The sequence below is a fragment of the Loxodonta africana genome, unplaced genomic scaffold, assembly GCF_030014295.1.
Source record: "Loxodonta africana isolate mLoxAfr1 unplaced genomic scaffold, mLoxAfr1.hap2 scaffold_29, whole genome shotgun sequence".
NCBI classification, from domain to species: Eukaryota; Metazoa; Chordata; class Mammalia; order Proboscidea; family Elephantidae; genus Loxodonta; species Loxodonta africana.
The window spans coordinates 2,966,542-2,987,818 of NW_026975011.1; the positions used below are offsets into that span (position 1 = coordinate 2,966,542).

Here is a 21,277-nt window from a genome sequence, read left to right on the forward strand (position 1 = left end):
ACTTGATAGCAATGTTTTTTTTTTTTTTTAAACTTCAGTAGCTTAACTCTAAAATGACAAAAATATCTCATAGGATATTCTACTGCCTGAGACATAGTAAAGACTCATTGAATATTATAAATACATAATGATATTAATAATAACAATGACAACACTAAGCCAATTTGAAAAGAAAGAAATGTGGGTGGGAGGAGCAGAGGATAGGCCTTAATAAGTAGAGATTCCTTGGGATATAGCCTCTCTGTCTTGTAGGCTTTCCAAATAGCACATTTTAGGGGCTCAATAAATATGTGAAATAAATGAATGAAAATTCACAAGAAAATTCCCAAGTTCTTGGATGTCAAGTTATTAAAGGTCAGCGTTCTAGCTTGGGCCCAAAGAAGAGGCTGAGAGAAGAGCTTGTATGTAGGTGATTTATTCTGGGAAACAGGATAGAGGAACTGGGAAGAGTGAAAGAGGGAAGGAAAGCAAGTTAACCCAAGGTTGAGTTGAGCTGGTTACCATTTATCTTCTGGCTCCTATATCCAAATGATCAAGAGTTTCCCTCTGGAATGTGAAATCCCTCATATTTCTAAGTGTGTGTTTGTGTGAGAATGATGTATCAGGGTCTCCAAAATATCTCAAGTAGCAAGTGCATGGACAGAAAGCAACAGATGTGACTGTGAGAGGAGGTAGTGTTGGATCAATTTGTAGAATCAAGCTACTGTCAGGCTATAATTGTGAACAGCTGGCTGCGAGGGCAATGGTTGGAAAGATAGGTCAAGAGGGTGTGAGATGGGGCACAAAAAATGCCTAACACCTGGTGATCATCAATTAAAAATAATATTGCTGTCATATTGTGAGGTTTGCAAATGTGTATAAATTTTTGAATGAGAACTTGACTTGAGCTGTAAACTTTCACCTAAAGCAAAGTAAAAAGAAGCAATAATATTGCTTTTACAAAGGACAAATGTTATACATCCTTTGACTAATATGAAACACCCAGAATAGGCAAATGCATAGAGATCAGAGTTTAACAGTAGCTACCAGGGACAGGAGAGAGGATGAAAGGGAGAATCATTACTTAGGAAGCACTGAGTTTCTCTTAATGGAATGGAAAATTTGGCAACGAATATTGGTAACGGTTGCACAACACAATTGATGTAATTGCTATCAGTGAATTGTACATGTGAAAAATATTGAATTGACAAATGTTGCATTTGTATTATAACATTTTTACAATAATTAAAAAAAATTGCTCTTGCAGATTTTCCAGCTCATAGTTGTGTGATTACATCAGCCTACAGTAAATGGAAAATCAAGACAATGTGACTGAATTCATTCTTTTGGGTCTTACAAAGAACCCAGAGCTACAGAAAATGTTCTCTGCTGTGTTTCTAATCATGTATGTGGCCACTGTACTGGGAAACTTACTCATTGTGGTAACTATGACTGCAAGTCAGAGTCTGAGGTAACCTATGTATTTTTTCCTTACTTCTTTTTCACTCATGGATGCCACCTATTCTTCTGTCATAACCCCCAAGATGATTGTGGATTCCTTCTCTGACAGTACTACCATCTCCCTAGAAGGCTGCATGATCCAGCTTTTTGCAGAACATTTCTTTGGTGGGGTGTCAATCATCCTTCTCATCATGATGGCCTATGATCGCTACGTGGCCATCTGTAAGCCCCTGCACTACATGACTATCGTGATTTCTCAGGTGTGCTGCCTGCTGCTGGGAGGGGCCTGGGTAGGCGGGTCCATGCATGCAACAGTACAGCTTCTCTTCATGTACCAAATACCCTTCTGTGGTCCCAATGTCATTGATCACTTTAAGTGTGATTTATTTCCATTTCTGACACTGGCCTGCATGGATACGTGCATGCTGGGCCTCTTGGTCATCCTCAACAGTGGGGTGGTGTGTGTGGCCATCTTCCTTATCCTCGTTGCCTCCTACGTGGTCATTGTCTGCTCCCTAAAATCTTGCAACTCTGAAGGGCGGCGCAAAGCCCTCTCCCTCTGTGGCTCCCACCTCACAGTGATTGTCTTGTTCTTTGTGCCATGCATTTCCTTGTATGTGAGACCTGTGGCCACTTATCCCATAGACAAAGCAATGGCTCTGTCTTTTACCATTGTTGCACCCATGTTAAATCCCTTGATGTACACCCTGAGAAACGCAGAGGTGAAAAATGCTATGAAGAAACTCTGGAAGAGGCAACAAATCCTGGATTGTCACTAGCTTCCATGCCAAGAACAAATTTCTCCTATAGGTACCGTGAGGTCTCATCCTCCCCATTCAATCAAATCTCTTGCATGTACAATACTAAGTGGCATCTTTTAAGCATACAAATCTGCTCAAGACACTGCAGTACTCTGCCTAACCACATTGCTGCCTACCTCTCCGGTACATTTTGTACTTCATCATTTTCACAAGGCTCTAGCCCCCTTTGTCTTTTCTTCTTTTTTTTAACTGATTTTTGGAGAATTCGACATTTTCCCAGTTCATGGCTTTTGTTCTCACACTTCTGTCTGATGGCATCTCCTTCTCCAGATGCTTCATCTGCCTCAATCATATATATATATATATATATATATAATTTCATTTTCAGATGACCACCCACCTCCTCAAGAAGTCTTGTCTCTAGTAATTTCAGTTATTCTCTAGCTTTCCATCCCATTTATATCCTTAACGATAAATAAGCAGAAACTGTACTTAACTTTATAAGTAAGTGTGTTTTTATTTTCTCTGTTTTCTCCACAAAATTGTAATTGTTAGGATAGGGGTGGTGTTTATTCATTCACGTTGTAAACCTAGTGGTTCATACGCTTCCAGTTAGCTAACTAGTTGCCATGGAGTTGATTCTGACTCATGACAGCCCTATGTGTGTCGGAGTAGAACTGAGATCTGTAGGGTTTTCAACGGCTGATTTTTTTCAGAAGTTGATTGCCAGGCCTTTTTTTTCTGAGGCATCTCTGGGTGGACTTAAAACATCAAACTTTTGGTTAATAGCAGAGAGCATTAACCTTTTGTACCACTAAGGGACTCCTCTAGTCAACTAGCAGATGCTTAATAAATATTATTCAATAAATGTCAGTCTAAAAGAGACTTAGTTGTTGATTTTTAATCTTTTTAAATTCAATGGTTGGGAAAAATTGGGAAAGATAAATACATATAAAAAGCTAAGGAGTTAGAATTCAGAATTCTCCTGGTTTTTGTGCTACAAAGTGTCCTTTTTGAAGGCAAGCATAATCTCAGTTTTTAGTGGTGTGCTATTTAATATGGAAGCCTCTCTAAAAAAAAAAAAAAACTGATTGTTGTCGAGTTTATTCCAACTCATAGCAACCCGACAGGAGAGAGTAGAGCTGCCCCATGTGGTTAACTCTCCACTGCCTTTTGTTATCATTTACAGAAACAGACTAAGAGTCACTCATGCAGGAGTCAAGAGATTTTAGAATCTAGTGTCTTTGTCCGCTGTTATTCATAAGGTTTTCACCGGCTAATGCTTTTCAGTAGACTGCCAGTCCTTCTTCCTAGTCTGTCTTAGTTTGGAAGATCAACTGAAACCTGTCCTCCATGGGTGATCCTGCTGGAATCTGAATACTGGTGGCATAGCTTCCAGCATCACAGCAACACGCAAGCGCCCACAGTATGACAATCTGACGGACACGTGGTAACTCTGCTGCAAAGGACCTCTTTAAAGTGTTGAAGAGCAAAGATGTCACCTTGAAGACTAAGCTGCACCTGACCGAAGCCATGGTATTTTCAATAGCATCATATGCATGTGAAAGCTGGACAGTGAATAAGGAAGACCAAAGAAGAATTGACGCCTTTGAAAAGTGGTGTTGGCAAAGAATATTGACTATACCATGGACTGCCAAAAGAACGAACAAATCTGTCTTAGAAGAAGTACAGCCAGAATGCTCCTTAGAAGCAAGGATGGTGAGACTGCGTCTTACATACTTTGGACATGTTGTCAGGAAGGATCAGTCCCTGGAGAAGGACATCATGCTTGGCAGAGTACAGGGTCAGTGGAAAAGAGGATGACCTTCAATGAAGTGGATTGACACAGCGGCTGCAACAATGAGCTCAAGCATAACAGCGATTGTGAGGATGGCTCAGGACTGGGTGGTGTTTCGTTCTGTTGTGCATATGGTCGCTACGAGCCAGAACTGATTTGACGGCACCTAACAACAACAAACAACAACGACAGTGCCTGTGTCATGAAGTTATTCATTCTTTATTGGACAAGAAAGAAGTCCTGGTGGCACATTGCTTAAGTACTCACCTGCTAACTGAAGGGTTGATGTTTCAAATCCACCAGCTCCTCTGGGGAAGAAAGATGTGCAATCTGCTTCTATAAAGATTACAGCCTAGCAAATCTTATGGGACAATTCTACTTTGTCCTCTAAGGTTGCTGTCAGTCAGAATCAACTTGACGGCAACAGATATAGGACAAGAGAAATGATATTGTCCTATTTTATTTTTAACTGTGGGAGAATGATTCCTGCTGTTATCTTCTAGATGTGGGTTTCTAAATACAAAGGGTGTTTGTTTATTTTCTCCCTGATCCTGTTGTGGAAAAGCTGTCACCAGAGAGACACTGTTTCTTTTCTAAAGGTCTCCCCTGACTAGGTCTATGGGAAGTCAAAGGTCATAGCATGATTTTACATTGTTATCATTTTCTTATTAAGACAAATATATGTGATATATATGATGACAATAATTGTAATGATCAGTTATAGTATTTGAAACAAAGTACAGCATTTAAATCAACATTTTTAAGTACAAAATTGATATGTACAGTAGTTATCTAGCTATAACAACCACCAACAATTTTTCTTAACCACCAGGTTTATTCATTATTGACGTATAATTGCTGAGTTTGTGTTGGGTATACAGTGGTCTATATGACAATCAGCTTTGCTTTCCTCTTGGAGCTTACATTCCAATAGAGGAGACAAAAATATATGTAAGATGATAATAAAGTCATATAGTGATAACAGACTCTTAGTAAATTATAATAGAGTGGTATACGTGTGACTGGAAGGGCATTCTATTTAGGTGGACACGGGTCTTTTTTGAGAGGTGGCTTCTAAATTAGGGTCTGAATGATGAGATAGAAGGAGCATGAAACAAATCAATGGGTAAAGAATCCCAGGCCAAAAAAAAAAAAAAGCTTATGCAGAAATCCTAAGGCAGCAACTAACCTGAAGTTAAGATCTGGGTAATTGGTACACAGAGGGTAAGGGGGAATCTGGTACAGGATGAGATATGGAAACCAGGCAGGGTCTTGTTAAGCGGGGTCCTATTATTTTTTAACCGTTAAGTCCAAAAAGAACACGGACATCAGCATGACTCTATTGGAATAACAACTAAAAAAGAAATCTTTCGTGGGTTTATTGATGACTCTAGAAACTTAGTACCGAGACCTTTGCACATAGCTTCCATTTAACTTTTGTTATACCTATAAAAAAATAGTAGAATATAATGTTTGCTGTCTGCTTACAATATTTTAGAATTAAATACCTGGATTCGTTTTATACTTATTCGCCTTGCTCCATGTCGAAGAAGAAGAAAAAGTATGTGACAGCATGATATGTCTGCCTGTGTAAGAACCTTATGATGATCATTTTCTTATTTCATTTATAGAATTTAATAACTGGAGGGACCAAAATGAGATTCCTCACCTTAAATATTTTTGATCTGTTGGATAATTTTCCTAATGTTAAAAGCAGGCTCAGATAGATAAACTAAATGTGTTACATACATAAGGAAGAGTATTACTCACCATAAAAAGAAGTAAAGTCCTGATACATGGATGAAGCTGGAAAACATTATGCTGATTGCAATAAGTGAGTTACAAAAGGAACAAATATTATGTGATCCCACTTATATGAAATATTTACAAAATAGGCAAGTGTATAAAGTTTATTAGTGTTATCAGGGGCAGAAAGGAGGGGAAAATGAGAAGTCATTGCTTAGGGGGCACAGAGTTTCTGTTAAGGATGAAGAAAATATTTAGAAATGGATAATAGTGATTGTTGCACAACACAAATATCACTGAACTGTACGTGTAAAAATTGTTGACATGGCAAATGATTTGTTATAAATATACTTGTCACAATTAAAAAAAAGGAAGAAAGAAAAAATAACTAAAGTAGGTGGAAAGCCAAATTTGGCCTTTAGTGTATAGTTTGCCAATCTCTGGTCTAAGGCAATCATGGTGAGGCAGAAGTCTTATTGACTTAATTATCTGCTGCAGCTATAATAGAAATACCAAAAGTGGACAGCTTTGACAAAGAGAAATTTATTTTGTCACAATTTAGGATGATAGAACTCTGAATTCAAGGTGCTGGCTATGGGGGAAGGCTTTCTCTTCTGGCTCTAGAGGGAGGTCATTTTGTCTTTCAGCTTCTATTCCTTGGACATCTCATGTGGCATGGCTTTTATCTTCCCCCAACTATTTGCTTTGTTGCTTGCTCAATGTGTTCTTTTATATCTCAAAAGAAATTGATTTAAGACATACCCTGCGTTAATGCAAACTCTGATGGCTTAGTGGTTCAGAGCTACGACTGCTGACCAAAAGGTTGACAGTTTGAATCCACTGAGCACTCCTTGAAAACTCTATGGAGCAGTTCTACTCTGTCCTGTAGGGTCGTTATGAGTCAGAATCCTCTCGAGGGCAACAGATTAATCCGGGTTAGCAAACGCTAATACAGCCTCGGTAACACAACGAAGAAAACACATTCCCAAATTGGATTATGATCACAGGTATTGGGGTTAGGATTTATAACACTTATTTCTGAGGACACAATTCAGTCCATAACACCTGTTCTTCTCTTCCCTTTTAGTAATAGAACTCCCTTTTATAGTACTAGCACAGACACATAACTAAGGAAACCTGGTGGCACCACGGTTAAATGCTTGGCTATGAAGCAAAGCTGCTCCACAGCAGAGAAATATGGCAGTTGGCTTCTATAAAGACCACAACCCTGGAAACCGAAGGGGGAGTTCTACCCTGTCCTATAGGGTTGATATGTGTCAGAATCGATGTGATGGCAACAGGTTTTGTTTTGTTTTGTCCTTTTTTGTTTGTTTGTTTAAGACATACTACTGCCTACCTGAAAGACTACATTTCCCAACAACCCATGTATCTAGGTGTGGCCACATGACTAAGTTCTGGCCAATGAAGTGTAAATGGAAGTCATAGTATAAACGGTAATTCTGTGACTGTGGAATTTTGGTGGAATTTCAAGCAGCGATGGTGGATCATAAGGATGTGTGTTAAGGTTAGCAGAAAAGCAAAACAGAAGGAGCCTGTAATCCTGATGTTGTGGAGCTGCCATACCAGCCCCATACAACTTCCCCTAGGCTTCCTTTATGTAAGAGGAAAATACATTTCTGTCTCGTTTAAGTCACTGTTAAAAAAAAAAAAATAAGTGGGCTCAGAATCTACATCTTCTATTACATGAGTTGTTCTGACCATTCATGTAATATTACCTATCGTTTAGATCTCACACATTTTTATCTGTTTTTTTTTTTTATGCATCCTCCAAGTTGTTGTTGTTGTTAGGTGCCCTCGAGTCAGTTCCAACTCACAGCAACCCTATGCACAACAGAACGAAACACTGCCCAATCCTGCGCCATCCTCAAAATCCTTATGTTTGAGTCCACTGTTGCAGCCACGGTGTCAGTCCATCTGGTTGAGGGTCTTCTCTTTTTCACTGATCCTCTACTTTACTAAGCCTCGTGTCCTTCTCCAGAGACTGCTCCCTCCTAATAATATGTCCAAAGTATGTGAGACATAGTCTTGCCATCCTTGCTTCTAAGACTGCTACTTCCACAGGTGTTGATTGTGGATCCGAGTAAAACGAAATCCTTGACTTCAATCTTTTCTCCATTTATCATGGTGTTGCTTATTGGTTCAGTTGTAAGGATTTTTGTTTTCTTTATGGTGAGGCACAATTCATACTGAAGGTTGTGGTCTCTGATATTCATCAGTAAGTGCTTCAAGATTCCTTCATGCTAACAAGCAAGGTTGTGTCATCTGCAAATTGTGGGTTGTTAATGAGTCTTCATCAGTCCTGATGCCCCTTTCTTCTTCATATAGTCCAGCTTCTTGTTTCATTTGCTCAGTATACAGATTTAATAAGAATGGTTAAAAGATACAAAACTGAGGCACACCTTTCCTGACTTTAAAACAAGCAATATCCCCTTGTTCTATTCAAAGGACTGACTCTTGATCTATGTACAGGTTCCTCATCAGCACAATTAAGTGTTCTGGAATTTTCATTCCTCAAAATGTTATCCATAATTTGGTATGATCCACACAGTCAAATTCCTTTGCATAGTCAATAAAACCCAGGTAAATATCTTTCTGATATTCTCTGCTTTCAGCCAAGACCCATCTGACATCAGCAATAATGTGCCTGGTTCCATGTTCTCTTCTGAATCCTGCTTGAATTTCTGGCCGTTCTATGTCAATGTACTGCTGAAGCCACTTTTGAATGCTCTCCAGCAAAATTTTACTTGCGTGTGATGTTAATGATATTGTTCAATAAGTTCCGCATTCAGTTGTATCAGCTTTCTTTGGAATAGGCATAAATGTGGATCTGTTCTAGTCACTTGGCCAGTTAACTGTCTTCCAGATTTCTTGGCATAGATGAATGAGCACTTCCAGCACTGCATCCATTTGTTGAAACATCTCGATTGGTATTCCCTCAATTCCTGGACCTTTGATTTTACCAATGCCTTCAGTGCAGCTTGGACCTCTTCCTCCAGTGCTATCTATTCCTGATCATATGCTACCTCCTGAAACAGTTGAACATAGACCAGTTCTTTTTGGTAGAGTGACTGCGCATTCTATCCATCTTCATTTGATGCTTACTGCATTGCTTACTATTTTCCCTGTAGAATCCTTCAATATTGCAACTCAAGGCTTGAAGTTTTTCTTCAGTCCTTTCAGCTTGAGAAATGCTGAGCATATTCTTCCTTTTTGGCTTTCTATGTCCAGATCTTTGCACATATCTTTATAATTTTTTACTTTGTCTTCTATAATCAACCTTTCAAGTCCTCTGTTCAGCTCTTTTACTTCATCATTTCTTCCTTTCTCTTTAGCTACTCAACATTCAAGAGCAACTTTCAGACTCCCTTCTGACATCCATTTTGGTCTTTTATTTCTTTTCTGTCTTTTTAATGACTTTTTGCTTTCTTTAGGTATGATGTCCTTGATGTCATTCCACAGCTAGTCTGATATTAGTTCATTAGTGTTCAGTGAGTCAAATCTGTTCTTGAGATGGTCCCTAAATTCAGGTGGAATATACTCAAGGTCATGCTTTGGCTCCCGTGGACTTGTTCTAATTTTCTTCAGCTTCAACTTGAACTTGAAATTGCATATCAGCAATTGATTGTCTGTTCCACAGTTGGCTCCTGGCCTTGTTCTGACTGATGATATTGAGCTCTTCCATTATCTCTTTCCACATATGTAGTCAATTTTGTTCCCATGTATTTCACTGGTGAGATCCACGTGTATAGTTACTGTTTATGTTGTTGAAAAAAAAGGTATTTACAATGAATAAGTCATTTGTCTTGAAAATTCTATCACACTATCCCTGACACCATATTTATCACCAAGGCCATATTTTCCAGCTACCGATCCTTCTTCTTTGTTCCCAGCTTTCACATTCCAATCATCAGTATTTATCTATGCATGTTTGATCAGTTTCAGCCTGCAGAAGATGGTAAAAATCTTTAACTTCGTCATCTTTGACCTTAGTGGTTTGTGGGTAAATTTGAAGAACAGTCATATTAACTGGTCTGGTAGGTGTATGGATATTATCCTATCACCGAGAGCGTTATAGTTCAGGATAGATCTTGAAATGTTCTTTTTGACAATAAATGCAACACCATTCTTCTTCCAGTTGTCATTCCCAGCATAGTAGACCATATGATTGTCCAATTCAAAATATAGCCAATACTAGTCCATTTCAGCTCACTAGTGCCTAGGATATCAATGTTTTTGTGTTCCATTTAATTTTTGACAATTTCTAATTTTCCTAGATCCATGCTGTGCATATTCCATGTTTGGATTATTAATGGATGTTTGCAGCTGTTTCTTCCCATTCTGAGTCATGCCACATCATCAAATGAAGGTCTAGAAGCCTTGACTCCATCTTTGTCATTAAGGTTGACTCTGCTTTGAGGAGGTAGCTCTTTCCTAGTTGTATTTTGAGTGATTTCCAACCTGAGGGACTCATCTTCTGGTACTATATTAGACAATGTTCTGCTGCTATTCATAAGGTTTTCACTGGCTAATTCTTTTTGGAAGTAGACCACCAAGTTCTTCTTCCTAGTTTGTCTTAGCCTGGAAGCTCAGCTGGAACCTGTTCCCCATGCGTGACCCTGCTGGTATTTGAATACTGGTGGCATAACCTCCAGCATCACAGCAACATGGAGGCCCCCACAATACTACAGACTGACAGGTGCACGGGGCGGGGAGGCGGGATTAGGGGCAGTTATGTTACTAAGATAGGACTCAATCCACAAGTTTAGACTGTATCTTGATTCAACCTCTTTTGAGATATAAGAGAGGGAATAGAGCAGAGAGGAAGAGGACCTCACACCACCAAGAATGAAGAATGAGGATTGGAGCACGTCCTTTGGACCTGGGGTTCCTGTGCTAAGAAGCTGTTAGACCAGGAGGAGATTGATGCCAAGGGTCTTCCCCCAGAACAGGCAGAAAGAGAAAGCCTTACCCTGGAGCTGGTGCCCTGATTTCAGATTTCTTGTCTCCTAGACTGTGAGTTAAAGAATTTCTGTTTACTAAAACCATCAACTTGTGGTATTTCTGTAATAACAGCACTAGATAACTAAGACAGCAGCTAAATGCTTAACTACTGTGCCACCAGGATTCCTATAGGGATTTGGGTTTCCTAACCTTAGCTTGTAAAATACGTGATTATCTCTATATTAAAATTTGAAAAATTCACCGCTACCCATGATAAAAATGTTTAATAAAGTGAAAACAGATAGTTTAATTTGAAAAAAGATATCCACCTAAAAAACTACCAGAAAAATCAAACTTAATTGGAAACACTAGATGAACATTCTATTTCACTGAGATAATTTAAGTCATCAAAAGAAAGCTTCTGAGACTCGCACAACTGTATCTATCAGTCTATGAGCATCCATTCACTTATATGCTGCCTTTTAACTGCTACTGTAAATGAAGTATCTGTGACCCTTGCCAAAGACAACCAGTCTTTCTGTACTTCTACATGTGACTTCATCTCCTCACCACTTACACAGGACTTTTGTCTGAGAATCTCCTTTGTCTATTATTTCATCCTTATTTCCCTCTCTACTGAATCAGTTACATCATCAAAGAAGCAATGTGTTACTGCTCTCATTGTTAAAAATATTTTTTTGACTCCTCATGGATAGATGTTGTGCCTTATTCCAGAACTCAGCTCTTGCATTTCGTAAGAACATAGGGGTTTCCATTCCAGCATACACATTGCTATATTCCGGAACAAAAAGGGAAGTGAAAACATCTTCACATAGAATCTCAGGGGTAGTTATAAAAGAAGGAGATTAAAAAAAAAATTCCCAATTGATTTGGGACGTCGCAATTCTGCCAATGCTTAAGTATTTCAAACCATCTAAAAGTATCTCGGATAATCATGCTGACTGAAACTTTTCAAACCCCCGAGAGGCAACTGAGAGGCAGTTCTACAGGTTCATGTCCTCTCAGGGAAACCTCTTTAAATTCCAGTTGGAAATAAAGGAGGAAACCTTTGCTTCTCTGTGTTTTGTTCCATGACACCAAATTGGAAACAGCACTTGAGAAGCAGTGGTGAACATTCTCTGCCTAGTGTGCCTGTAAGACTTTCTCTCTTTCTTAGATGTAGAAATAAGACTTGGAAGTGGCATTCACATTTTATCCAGCCACTGAATGGACTTTTCTCCACAAAGAATAGGAGATTGGCAACATCAGAATTTTCAAAAAAACATGATATATGGTGAGATTTATAATTCACTTTTTTGCATTTTCAGAATTATTTAATCATTAATATAAATTGGCATCAATTAATTTACAGACGACTTGATTTTCTTTGTATAAAGAAGCTGCCTGAAGTAGACGTAGACTCATGTGGGTTAGAGAGCTACTAAAGGATTACAAAGGTCATTCAAAAGTTCTATGCATTAAAAAAATTGGCATACCTACACTGTGACCAAGTAAAATGATTTCCATTTTTAAATTAATAAAAGAAGAAGGGAAAGAGCTTATCAGTAAAAGCACTTGTCGGCCCTGTTCATGATTACGGGAGAATTAAGTGTAAGTAAAAATGTTGACAATTCTTCTCCGTGTCAGTGCTCTGGGGTCTTGATCTCCTGTTGAATGTATTTATGTGTATTGTGTTATCTGATTCTATCAATAGGCATTCTTATTAGCTCACTTTTCAGAAGTGGAAAACAAGGATTTGAAGTAACTTGTTTCATTCGGCATAACTTAATAGAAGAGCTTGGATATGAACCCAAGCCTGTATGACTCTGGAGTTGATGTTCTTACTTATTTCACTTCATTGTCTCCCTTACTTTTGTCCTAGGCTAAACTGACCACTGTCGTATCCTATATCTGTTGTAGAGTGATAACTTTCACTAATGCCTTCTGCAACAGAGTTTTTTATTGTGACATATCAGAAAACAAAAAAGGGAAAATGACTGTAAGCACTCAGGCTACAAACAAACCAAAATCCAAAGAAGGATAATCAATAAGTGCTTTTTATACAATTTTGACAGGTGCAGATTCATTAAGAGTCAGGGAGATTCAACTGGCTCTTTACAATCCTTGGAATAATTACCTATAAGTGACTTACAGACTATCGTTGGTTAAGGGAAAGACAAAGAACTAAGATCATGATTGGGAGGCATTTTCTTGTTTCTCTTTTCTAACAATTTGGTCTGTTGGCTCAGGGGTCCTGGCTCTATCATATAATAATTGCTTTCTGTGGTGGGGGCTACCTGTGATATAGGGTAGATCTCCAACTCGCTTCCTGGGGTAAATTGTTACTTACTTTTGGTAAGCACTTCCTCAGTCCATTGAACAAGTTAGAGCACTCAGTCTTACCCCATTGGTACAATTTCTTAGTGTTTGAAGCCTTATGGATCCTGAGAAACAAATTGGCCTGTTGTGGTTATGGCCTTCTGTGGTTAGGTTAACCCTTTATTCTACTGATAATCTTTATATTTTAATATATGTTTGTTGACAGACCCAATGACCCTTTTGGGTTTGTTTTATGTTTTGTTTTCTGGGTAACCACTTGCAGCTAGATATGGAGCTATCTGTGCGGGCACAATTTAGGATTGCCTAGGTCCCTGGGAACATAAGGAAAATGGCTGTTTAAAAGCAAACAGATGACATTAATTTTATTTGTCAATTCTAAGTGGCATTCAACAAAATCAATTTACTGATATAAGCCCCGCAAGTATTTTATTCATCTCTTTAGCAAACATGTAATTACTTAAATGATTTGAGTGATAAATTTCTGTTATAGGTATAAAGGAGGACACACTCATCCTTCAAAGCTGTGTCTACCTATGGAAAATGAAGTCAGAAGTTGAAGTAATTATGTGGTTGAGTCATGGAAATGCTTTCTATGGGGAAAGCAGCTGGTTTACTGAGTGAGATAATAATAACCACAATCTGCAACACTTCTTTACCATAAGCAACACCTTCACATTTTCAGAATTAGCCCTCATCGTAGTCTTAGGAGATGCTTAGTTAAGCAATGCATGAACTATTTTACAATAATGTTATATAATTGTGAAACAAATAAACCGTGAGGACTTGCACTTGATCGTATTGAGCCACATTTTTTAAGTAATTGGTTAAGAATTAATACAGTCTTAATTAATTAAAGAATTAATAAAGACTGGCTTATGTTGAACATGTTTCTATTCTTTACTTCTATGGTTGTTGCCCTTTGTATATGTATTTCATGCGTATGTGTGTATATATAGAGTCGGGACAATACCTTCTGGTTATAAATCATGTGGAGTTTCTCAGAAGGTTTTAACATTGAGAGGTGTGTGGTGAGCATAGAAAAGCCATCCTTACTCTGAAGTTCTCCCAGAAATGAAACATTCTCACTGCTTTCTTTATGGATCCAGTGGAATGGACTTTGGCTGTGGTACCAGAAAATCCCAGATCTACCTTTTGTTAATTTCTTAAACTCTCAAACCATAACTTAGCTAATGTAAAATAGGGATAATAAGACTTCACATTGACAGTATCCTAGACACTAGACACTGAGCAATTGCTTTTTTCCTTGCATTATTTCACTCAGTCATCAACAGAACACTTTGAAGTGAGTTTTATTATTTTTGTCGGCTTCTGTTTATATTTTAAAATGATGACTAAAACAAAAACAAAGACAACCCAAAACTGAATGCATCCTTATTTTTGTTAAACATACAGTTAGGGAATTTTCTGTTGGTCTTTATTTTTGATAAGAAATGAATTAATTCATCTTAAAGGCCCAGTTCAGATCAGATTTTTAAAGAAATATTTGGGGGAGTAGGCATGATTTCCAATTGCCTGTTAAAATGCATGTTAGCTGTTCTTTTATTTGTAGGTAAGGCAGTCTCCTGGAGAGAGATGCATTTCCCATGCAAGTCATCCTGGTTCCCATGCCATGTCAATGGGAGGCATAACTAATACATTATAGTCCTCCTTTCCTCAGAGCTTGGATGTGCTTCAGAATCCTCCTCAACATTTCACTCTAGGTAGCCACACCTAACAAGTCAAAGCTGGCACCCACTTTAAAAACTATTTGTCATCCCTACCACATGTGAATGGTTCCCTTCCCCCATACTGAAAGCCTGACTGTTTTAAAGAGTTTAACCTCAGTTCTGACTGATGCCTCAAGAAATTTCTAATTTTGTATTTTTAAAAACAACAGAAGCACTTAAACTAATTTTGATTATGGACGCACCAAAAATTCGATGACTATACTAATAACTAATATCATCAACTGGTTTGAGACAAAAATCTTTCTCATAATTTCAAATTCTATATGATCACTGTGTTAGCTTCCACCTTTTCCTCTGAAATATGCAAAACCAAAGCTTTGTAACTGAGTTCGTCCTCTTGGGTCCTTCATGGAATCCAAGTGTTCAACAAATAGAATTTGTTGTATTTTTGTTCTGCTACATTGCAACTGTTGGGGCCAATTTGCTAGTTGTGGTGACCATTGTCAGCAGCCCCACACTCCTGAGATCACCCATGTACTTCTTTCTGGCCTTCCTGTCCTTCCTGGATGCCTGCTATTCCTCTGCATTTGCACCAAAGATGATTGTGGACTCCCTCTATGAGAAGAAAACCATCTTCTTCAAGGGCTGTATGACCTAGCTCTTTGCTGAGCACTTCTTTGCTGGAGTGGAGGTGATTATCCTCACCGCCATGGCCTATGACTGCTATGTGGCCATTTGCAAGCCATTGCACTACCCCTCTATCATGAACTGGAGGTTCTGTGGTATCCTGATGGGGGTAGCCTGGACAGGGGGCTTCCTGCATTCTGTGATACAAAGTCTCTTTACTTTCCAGCTGCCCTTCTGTGGCTCCAATGTTATCGATCACTTTCTATGTGATTTGTACCCATTATTGAAGCTTACCTGCACTGACACTCACATCCTTGGCCTTTTTGTGGTTGCCAGTAGTGGACTTATCTGCACCATAATCTTCTTCTTGTTGCTCATCTCCTATTGTGTCATCTTGCTCTTGCTAAGAACCCATAACTCTGAAGGGCGGTGGAAAGCTCTCTCCACCTGTGGATCTCACATTGCTGTTGTGGTTTTATTCTTTGTCCCATGCATAATTGTGTATGCCCGACCTCCATCTGCTTTCTCCTTCGACAAGATGGTGGCCATAGTTTACACCTTCGTAACTCCCTTGCTCAATTCTTTGATTTATACTTTCAGGAATAAGGAAGTGAAAAATGTCATGAGGAAATTATGGACCAGATTGCTGGGTTTCTGGTGAAAAATAAAACTTAAAAATTTAAATTTGAAGTGGGAAGAAATAAAATGCACGTAACCAAGTACTTTATAGGGGCTGGAACTTGTAAGGCAGAACGTAACGTACTGCCATAGAAAAATACTAACGAGTAGATCAGGAAATGCTATTACCACCCTCAGATCACTCATATCTTGGAGTTGGCAGCTCAGTATCCTTATAGGTAATCTAAGGAGAATTGAATTTTATGTTTGTCTAGAATATAGCAATGAAAAGAAATCACTACAAAAGAGGATTCAGATTATCTATTAAACTTTTTGCCATTGACACCATACTTTGAAACACCTTTATGGAAAGAAGAAAAAAAATCTTAAATATCATTAATAGGAACTTCCTGAAACTATTTTAACTTAAAAAAAAAGTTTACTTTTAAGGTCCTGATCCCAGTCAAGCAGCCCTGGTGGCATAGCAGGTAAGCCCTCAGCTGCTGACATAAAGAGTGGTGGTTTGAAAGCACCACCTGCTCTACAGCAGAAAGATGTGGCAGTCTCCTTTCCTTATAAAGATCAAAAATCTGGAGGCCTTTTGAGTCCAAATTCAGGAGATGGCAATTGTCTTTTTGTTTGTTTGTTTTTTGTTGCTGCTGTTGTTTTTTTTAAGAAATATTGCTTCCTAGCTAAAAGACATTTCCCAGCATCCAATGTAGTTAGGTGTGACCATGAGAACAAATTATGGCCCAAAAAATGTAAATGAAAGTGGTATATTAAATGGTAATTCTGTGAATGTGGAATTGTGGTGGGAATTCAGGCAGCCGTCTTGGACATTGAGGATGTGTGTTAAGGTTAGTGGAAAAGCAAGACTGAAGGATCCTAAAACCCTAATGTTGTGGAGTTGAAATAGCAGCCCCATAATACCTGGCTCAGACTTCCTATATGTAAGAGGTAAATAAATTTCCAACTTGTTTAAGTCACTGCTAAAAAAATAAAGTAATATCAGAATCTACGTCATCTATTACATTTATGAGCTGTTCTGTTCATTAATGTTGTAATATTCCCTGTTAATTTGTTCTCACAAATTTCTTACAGTTCTGTAGGATCCCCAAAGTAGTTCACATTAAATAGCCTTTACCCATTAAACATGTTTTTTAACAGCTCAATGTCTGACTTTTTTTTTTTTTTTTTGAACACCTTGGCATCTGAAACAAATTTTGTTCATACTGTTCTGTTATGGAGACTTGTTGTTACTAATACTAACTGGTAAATTATATGATTACCTCTGTATTAGAATTTGAAAAATTCTCACCTGTTCATGACTCTGAGGTTTAGCAAAGTAGGAATTGAAGGATACTTCCATTTGAAGAAAGGTATCTGAGCAAAAAATTACTACAAGCTTCAAACTTAATGGGAAGCATTGATGTACTTTCTCCCTATTTCAGTGAAATAATTTAAACCATCAAAAGAGAATTTCCAGACTCCCACAACTATATCTATCAATCTGCCAGCATCCAATCAGTTATATTCTGCCTTCTAACTGCTACTGTAAATGAAGTGTCTGCGACCCTCACCAAAGACAAGCAGTCTCTCTTTACTTTTACATGGTACCTCATCTCCACCCTGCTTACACAAGGATGCTTGTCTAAGAATCTCTTCTGACTCTTATTTCATCCATGTTTCCCTCTCTACTGAATGAGTTACATAGTCAAAGAAGCAATCTGTTACCTCTCTCATCGTTAAAAATATTTTTGACTCTACTTCCTTTTTATCTAATACCCCATTTCATTCTCCCTCCTTTGCAGCAAAACTAAGAGATCTCTATAATGCCCATCTCCCACCTCTCTTTAAAATCCTTTCAGTCACATGTCAATAATTAAAATTATTTGAAAATCCTCTCTTCAAGGTCACCACAGACCTCTGCATTGGTAAATTTAACAGCAGTTTTTCATTTCTCATCTTATTAAATCCATTAACATCATTTAAGCCAGTTGATCTGTTCCCTCTTTCTTTCCATAATCTCTTTACATGACCAAGGTTCCCAAATTAATATTGCCAGCCCAGACCTCTTCCTTGAGGTTGAGATCTATAGGTCCAACTACTTCTATGGTATTTCCATCTAAATGACAAGTTGGTTTCTTAAACTGAATAAATCCAAAGCTGTGTTTCTGGTTGTTCTGACCCAATTCCCCAGCAGTCTCCACTCACGTCATCCTCCATCTCTACCTATGGCTCATTTGGTTCATTTGTTTTTCTCCTTGCCCACATCCACTCTATCAGGAAATCCTCTCAGCTTTAACCTATATCTCAAATTCAAGAACTTCTTTTCATTTTGAGAGCTGTCACTTAATTCCAAGCCACCATCCTCTTTCACCTCGATTATTGCAAGTCCCTCTTACTTAGTCTCCCTGCTTTAACTTGTACACGATACTCCAATTCTATCCTTAGCAAGAAAGTTAGAGTTATTCTTTAAACACATAAGTCAGATCATATTATGACTCTACTCAACTGCACTGGTGCTCAGGATAAAAGCTAAAACCTTACAATTGCTAAAGATCAGGCAGCAGTAATCTTGCTACCCTCCCACCTCTCTGAACTCCTCACTCATGGCTGACCCCTCACTGATTCTTCAGTCCACGTGACCCTTTTCTGTTCTGCTTGCTGGCCAGGTATACTCTTGTCATAGGGCCTTCACATCCATAGGCTATTCCTTCTGTCTGGAATACTTTTCCTTCCCCTGAACTTTCTAAATGACTTACAATCTCATTTTGTATTCACAAATTTGAAGAAGTGATATTTTACATAAAACTACCCTTGGACCTGGACAAGCAGAACCGTGCCCCTGCTTGCATGCTTTGAATTGCCTGCTGCAAAATGTCCACCATTCTCCAGTGCCTGTGACTGGGAAGTCTGTAGTGCCTTCTGGGTACAACATCCCAACTTGGACATGACTCTATGGACCCCTGACCATTTCTACTTTTCATCTTGCTCTTCCATACTCTATCCCATCCATGGAGTCAACCAGAATCCTCCAGGAGCTCTTATTCAGCCCCTATCAAGTTATGACTGGTCCTGCAACTGGGACCCCGGTTCAAGGTATATGGTCTGGCATCCAAATGGCTTCTTTTTATTTATTTATTTCTACAGGATTGCACTACTTTGGGTTACCAGAGTGGTGCTGACAATGCTCAGTTCGAGACACAAGTTCAGTGCTTTGGGATAAAAATATTCCCCTGCTGATCCTTGGCCTTGGGCCCTTTGTGGGGGCCTTATCAAGCTCTCATCTGTCTATGCTCTGACTGAGGGTGTTGAGAGTGAAGGAAGACATCCTTTACCCTGAGTGTCCATCTTGACAGTACCTAACAAGATCATCCAGTCTTTCCACAGATTCCAGGCCCTGTATCAGGCAGCTGTCTGTGGCTTTCTGTCCTTGAATCACAAGGAATGTGGCCCATGTCAGCCAGTTCTTCTGGTCAGAGTAAACCTCTAAAATTTTAATAAAAAGAAAGCAACCCTTGTTCTTTGTTCCCATAGGTGCTTGATGTGAAGGTGCCTCTGGGCCTTAACTTTTCTGATGAATCACTTAAATTTTACATCTTTGTGAGGTATGAATTGCCATAGAAGTCGGTAAAGTAAAATGTTTAAATAGTGAATGGAGTAACAAAGTGTTTGGTTTAGCCCCTTTCTGAAGCGGCCTGTTGGGGCATCTCCAGGTTTTCCTTCAAACTTCAATCACAATACTACATTTCATCAGAGCAAACTGATCTGTCACTCATTCTTTTCATATAACATGGGAAGAGAAGAAAATATTAAACAAACAAACAAACAAAACCCATTACTGTCGAGTTGATTCTGACTCATGAGGACCCCATGTGTGTCAGAGTAGAACTATGCCTCATAGGGCTTTTAAGTACTAATTTTTTGGAAGCAGATGGCCAGGACCTTGTTCTGAGGTACCTCGAGGTAGACTTTTACATCCATCTTTTCAGTTAACAGGTGTGTGCATTAAAGATTTATACCACCCAGGGACGGATATCAGGCTTATAGTTTTAAAGTCATGGAATATCAAGATCAGGTATGTAGAGAAAAAAATAACATTTGGGTTAGTCTATATAGTTTTGCATATTTCTATATGAAATATGTTATTTCTTAAGAAGCACTCATTGCTACCCCAGCCCAAGAACAGCACATGTTGTCCTCATGTATAGATGCTGTGCCTTATTCCAGAACTGAGGTCTTGAATTTAGTAAGAACATAGGCGTTTCTATTCCAGTATACACATTGTTATGTTCCTCAACATAAAGGGAAGTGAAAACATCTTCACATAGAATCTCAGGAGTAGGTATGAAAGAAGGAGATTAAAAAAAAAAAAATTCCCAATTGATTTGGGACCTCGGGATGCTGCCAATGCTTAAATACTTCAAACCACGTAAAAGTGCCTGGGATAATCATGCTGACTGAAATTTTTCAAATCCCCAGGGGCAACTGAGAGGCAGTTCTACAGGTTCATGTCCTCTCAGGGAAACCTTTTTAAATTCCAATTGGAAATAAAGGAGGAGACCTTTGCTTCTCTGTGTTTTGTTCCATGACAGCAAATTAGAAACAGCAGTTGAGAAGCAATGGGGAACATTCTCTGCCTTGTGTGTCTGTGAGACTTTCTCTCTCTCTTAGATGTAGAAATGAGACTTGGAAATGACATTCACATTTTATCCAGCCACTGAATGGACTTTTCTCCATAAAGAATAGGAGATTGGCAACACTAGAATTTTCAAAAAAAAAAAAAACATGATACATGGTGAGATTTATAATTCACATTTTTGCATTTTCAGAATTATTTAATCATTAATATAAATTAGCATCAATTAATTTACAGACAGCTTGATTTTCTTTGTATAAAGAAGCTGCCTGAAGTAGCAGTGGACTCATGTGGGTTTCACAGGTACTAAGGGATTACAAAGGTTATTTAAAAGTGCTATGCATTAAAAAAAATTGGCATATCTACACTGTGACCAAATAAAATAATTTCCATTTTTAAAGTAATAAAAGAAAGAGTCAAAGAGTTTACCAGTAAAAGCACTTGTCAGCCCTGTTCATGGTAAAAGTGGAATTAAGTGTAAGTAAAAATGTTGACAATTTTCTGTGTCAGTGGTCTGGGGGTTTGATCTCCTGTTGAATGTATTTATGTGTATTGTGTTATCTGATTCTATCAACAGGCATTCTTATTAGCTCACTTTTCAGAGGTGGAAACCAAGGATTTGAAGCAACTTGTTCCATGAGGCATAACTAAATAG

At 38.5% G+C, this 21,277-nt stretch overlaps 1 protein-coding gene and 1 pseudogene across 1 annotated transcript; both read left to right on the forward strand.

Moving 5' to 3' along the window:
* Positions 1-1,457: 1,457 nt before the first annotated feature.
* LOC135229380 (olfactory receptor 4C6-like) lies at positions 1,458-3,618 on the forward strand. The gene has a single exon (XM_064278983.1). The coding sequence runs from the start codon at positions 1,458-1,460 to the stop codon at positions 2,217-2,219; it is 762 nt and encodes a 253-aa protein (XP_064135053.1). The 3' UTR covers positions 2,220-3,618.
* A 36-nt stretch (positions 3,619-3,654) lies between these two features.
* LOC135229379 (olfactory receptor 4C15-like) lies at positions 3,655-19,077 on the forward strand (annotated as a pseudogene).
* The last annotated feature ends 2,200 nt before the right edge of the window (positions 19,078-21,277 follow it).

Excerpts from the sequence above, each read along its gene's own strand:
- LOC135229380 (XM_064278983.1), top strand. The coding sequence starts at position 1,458 with ATGTATTTTTTCCTTACTTCTTTTTCACTCATGGATGCCACCTATTCT.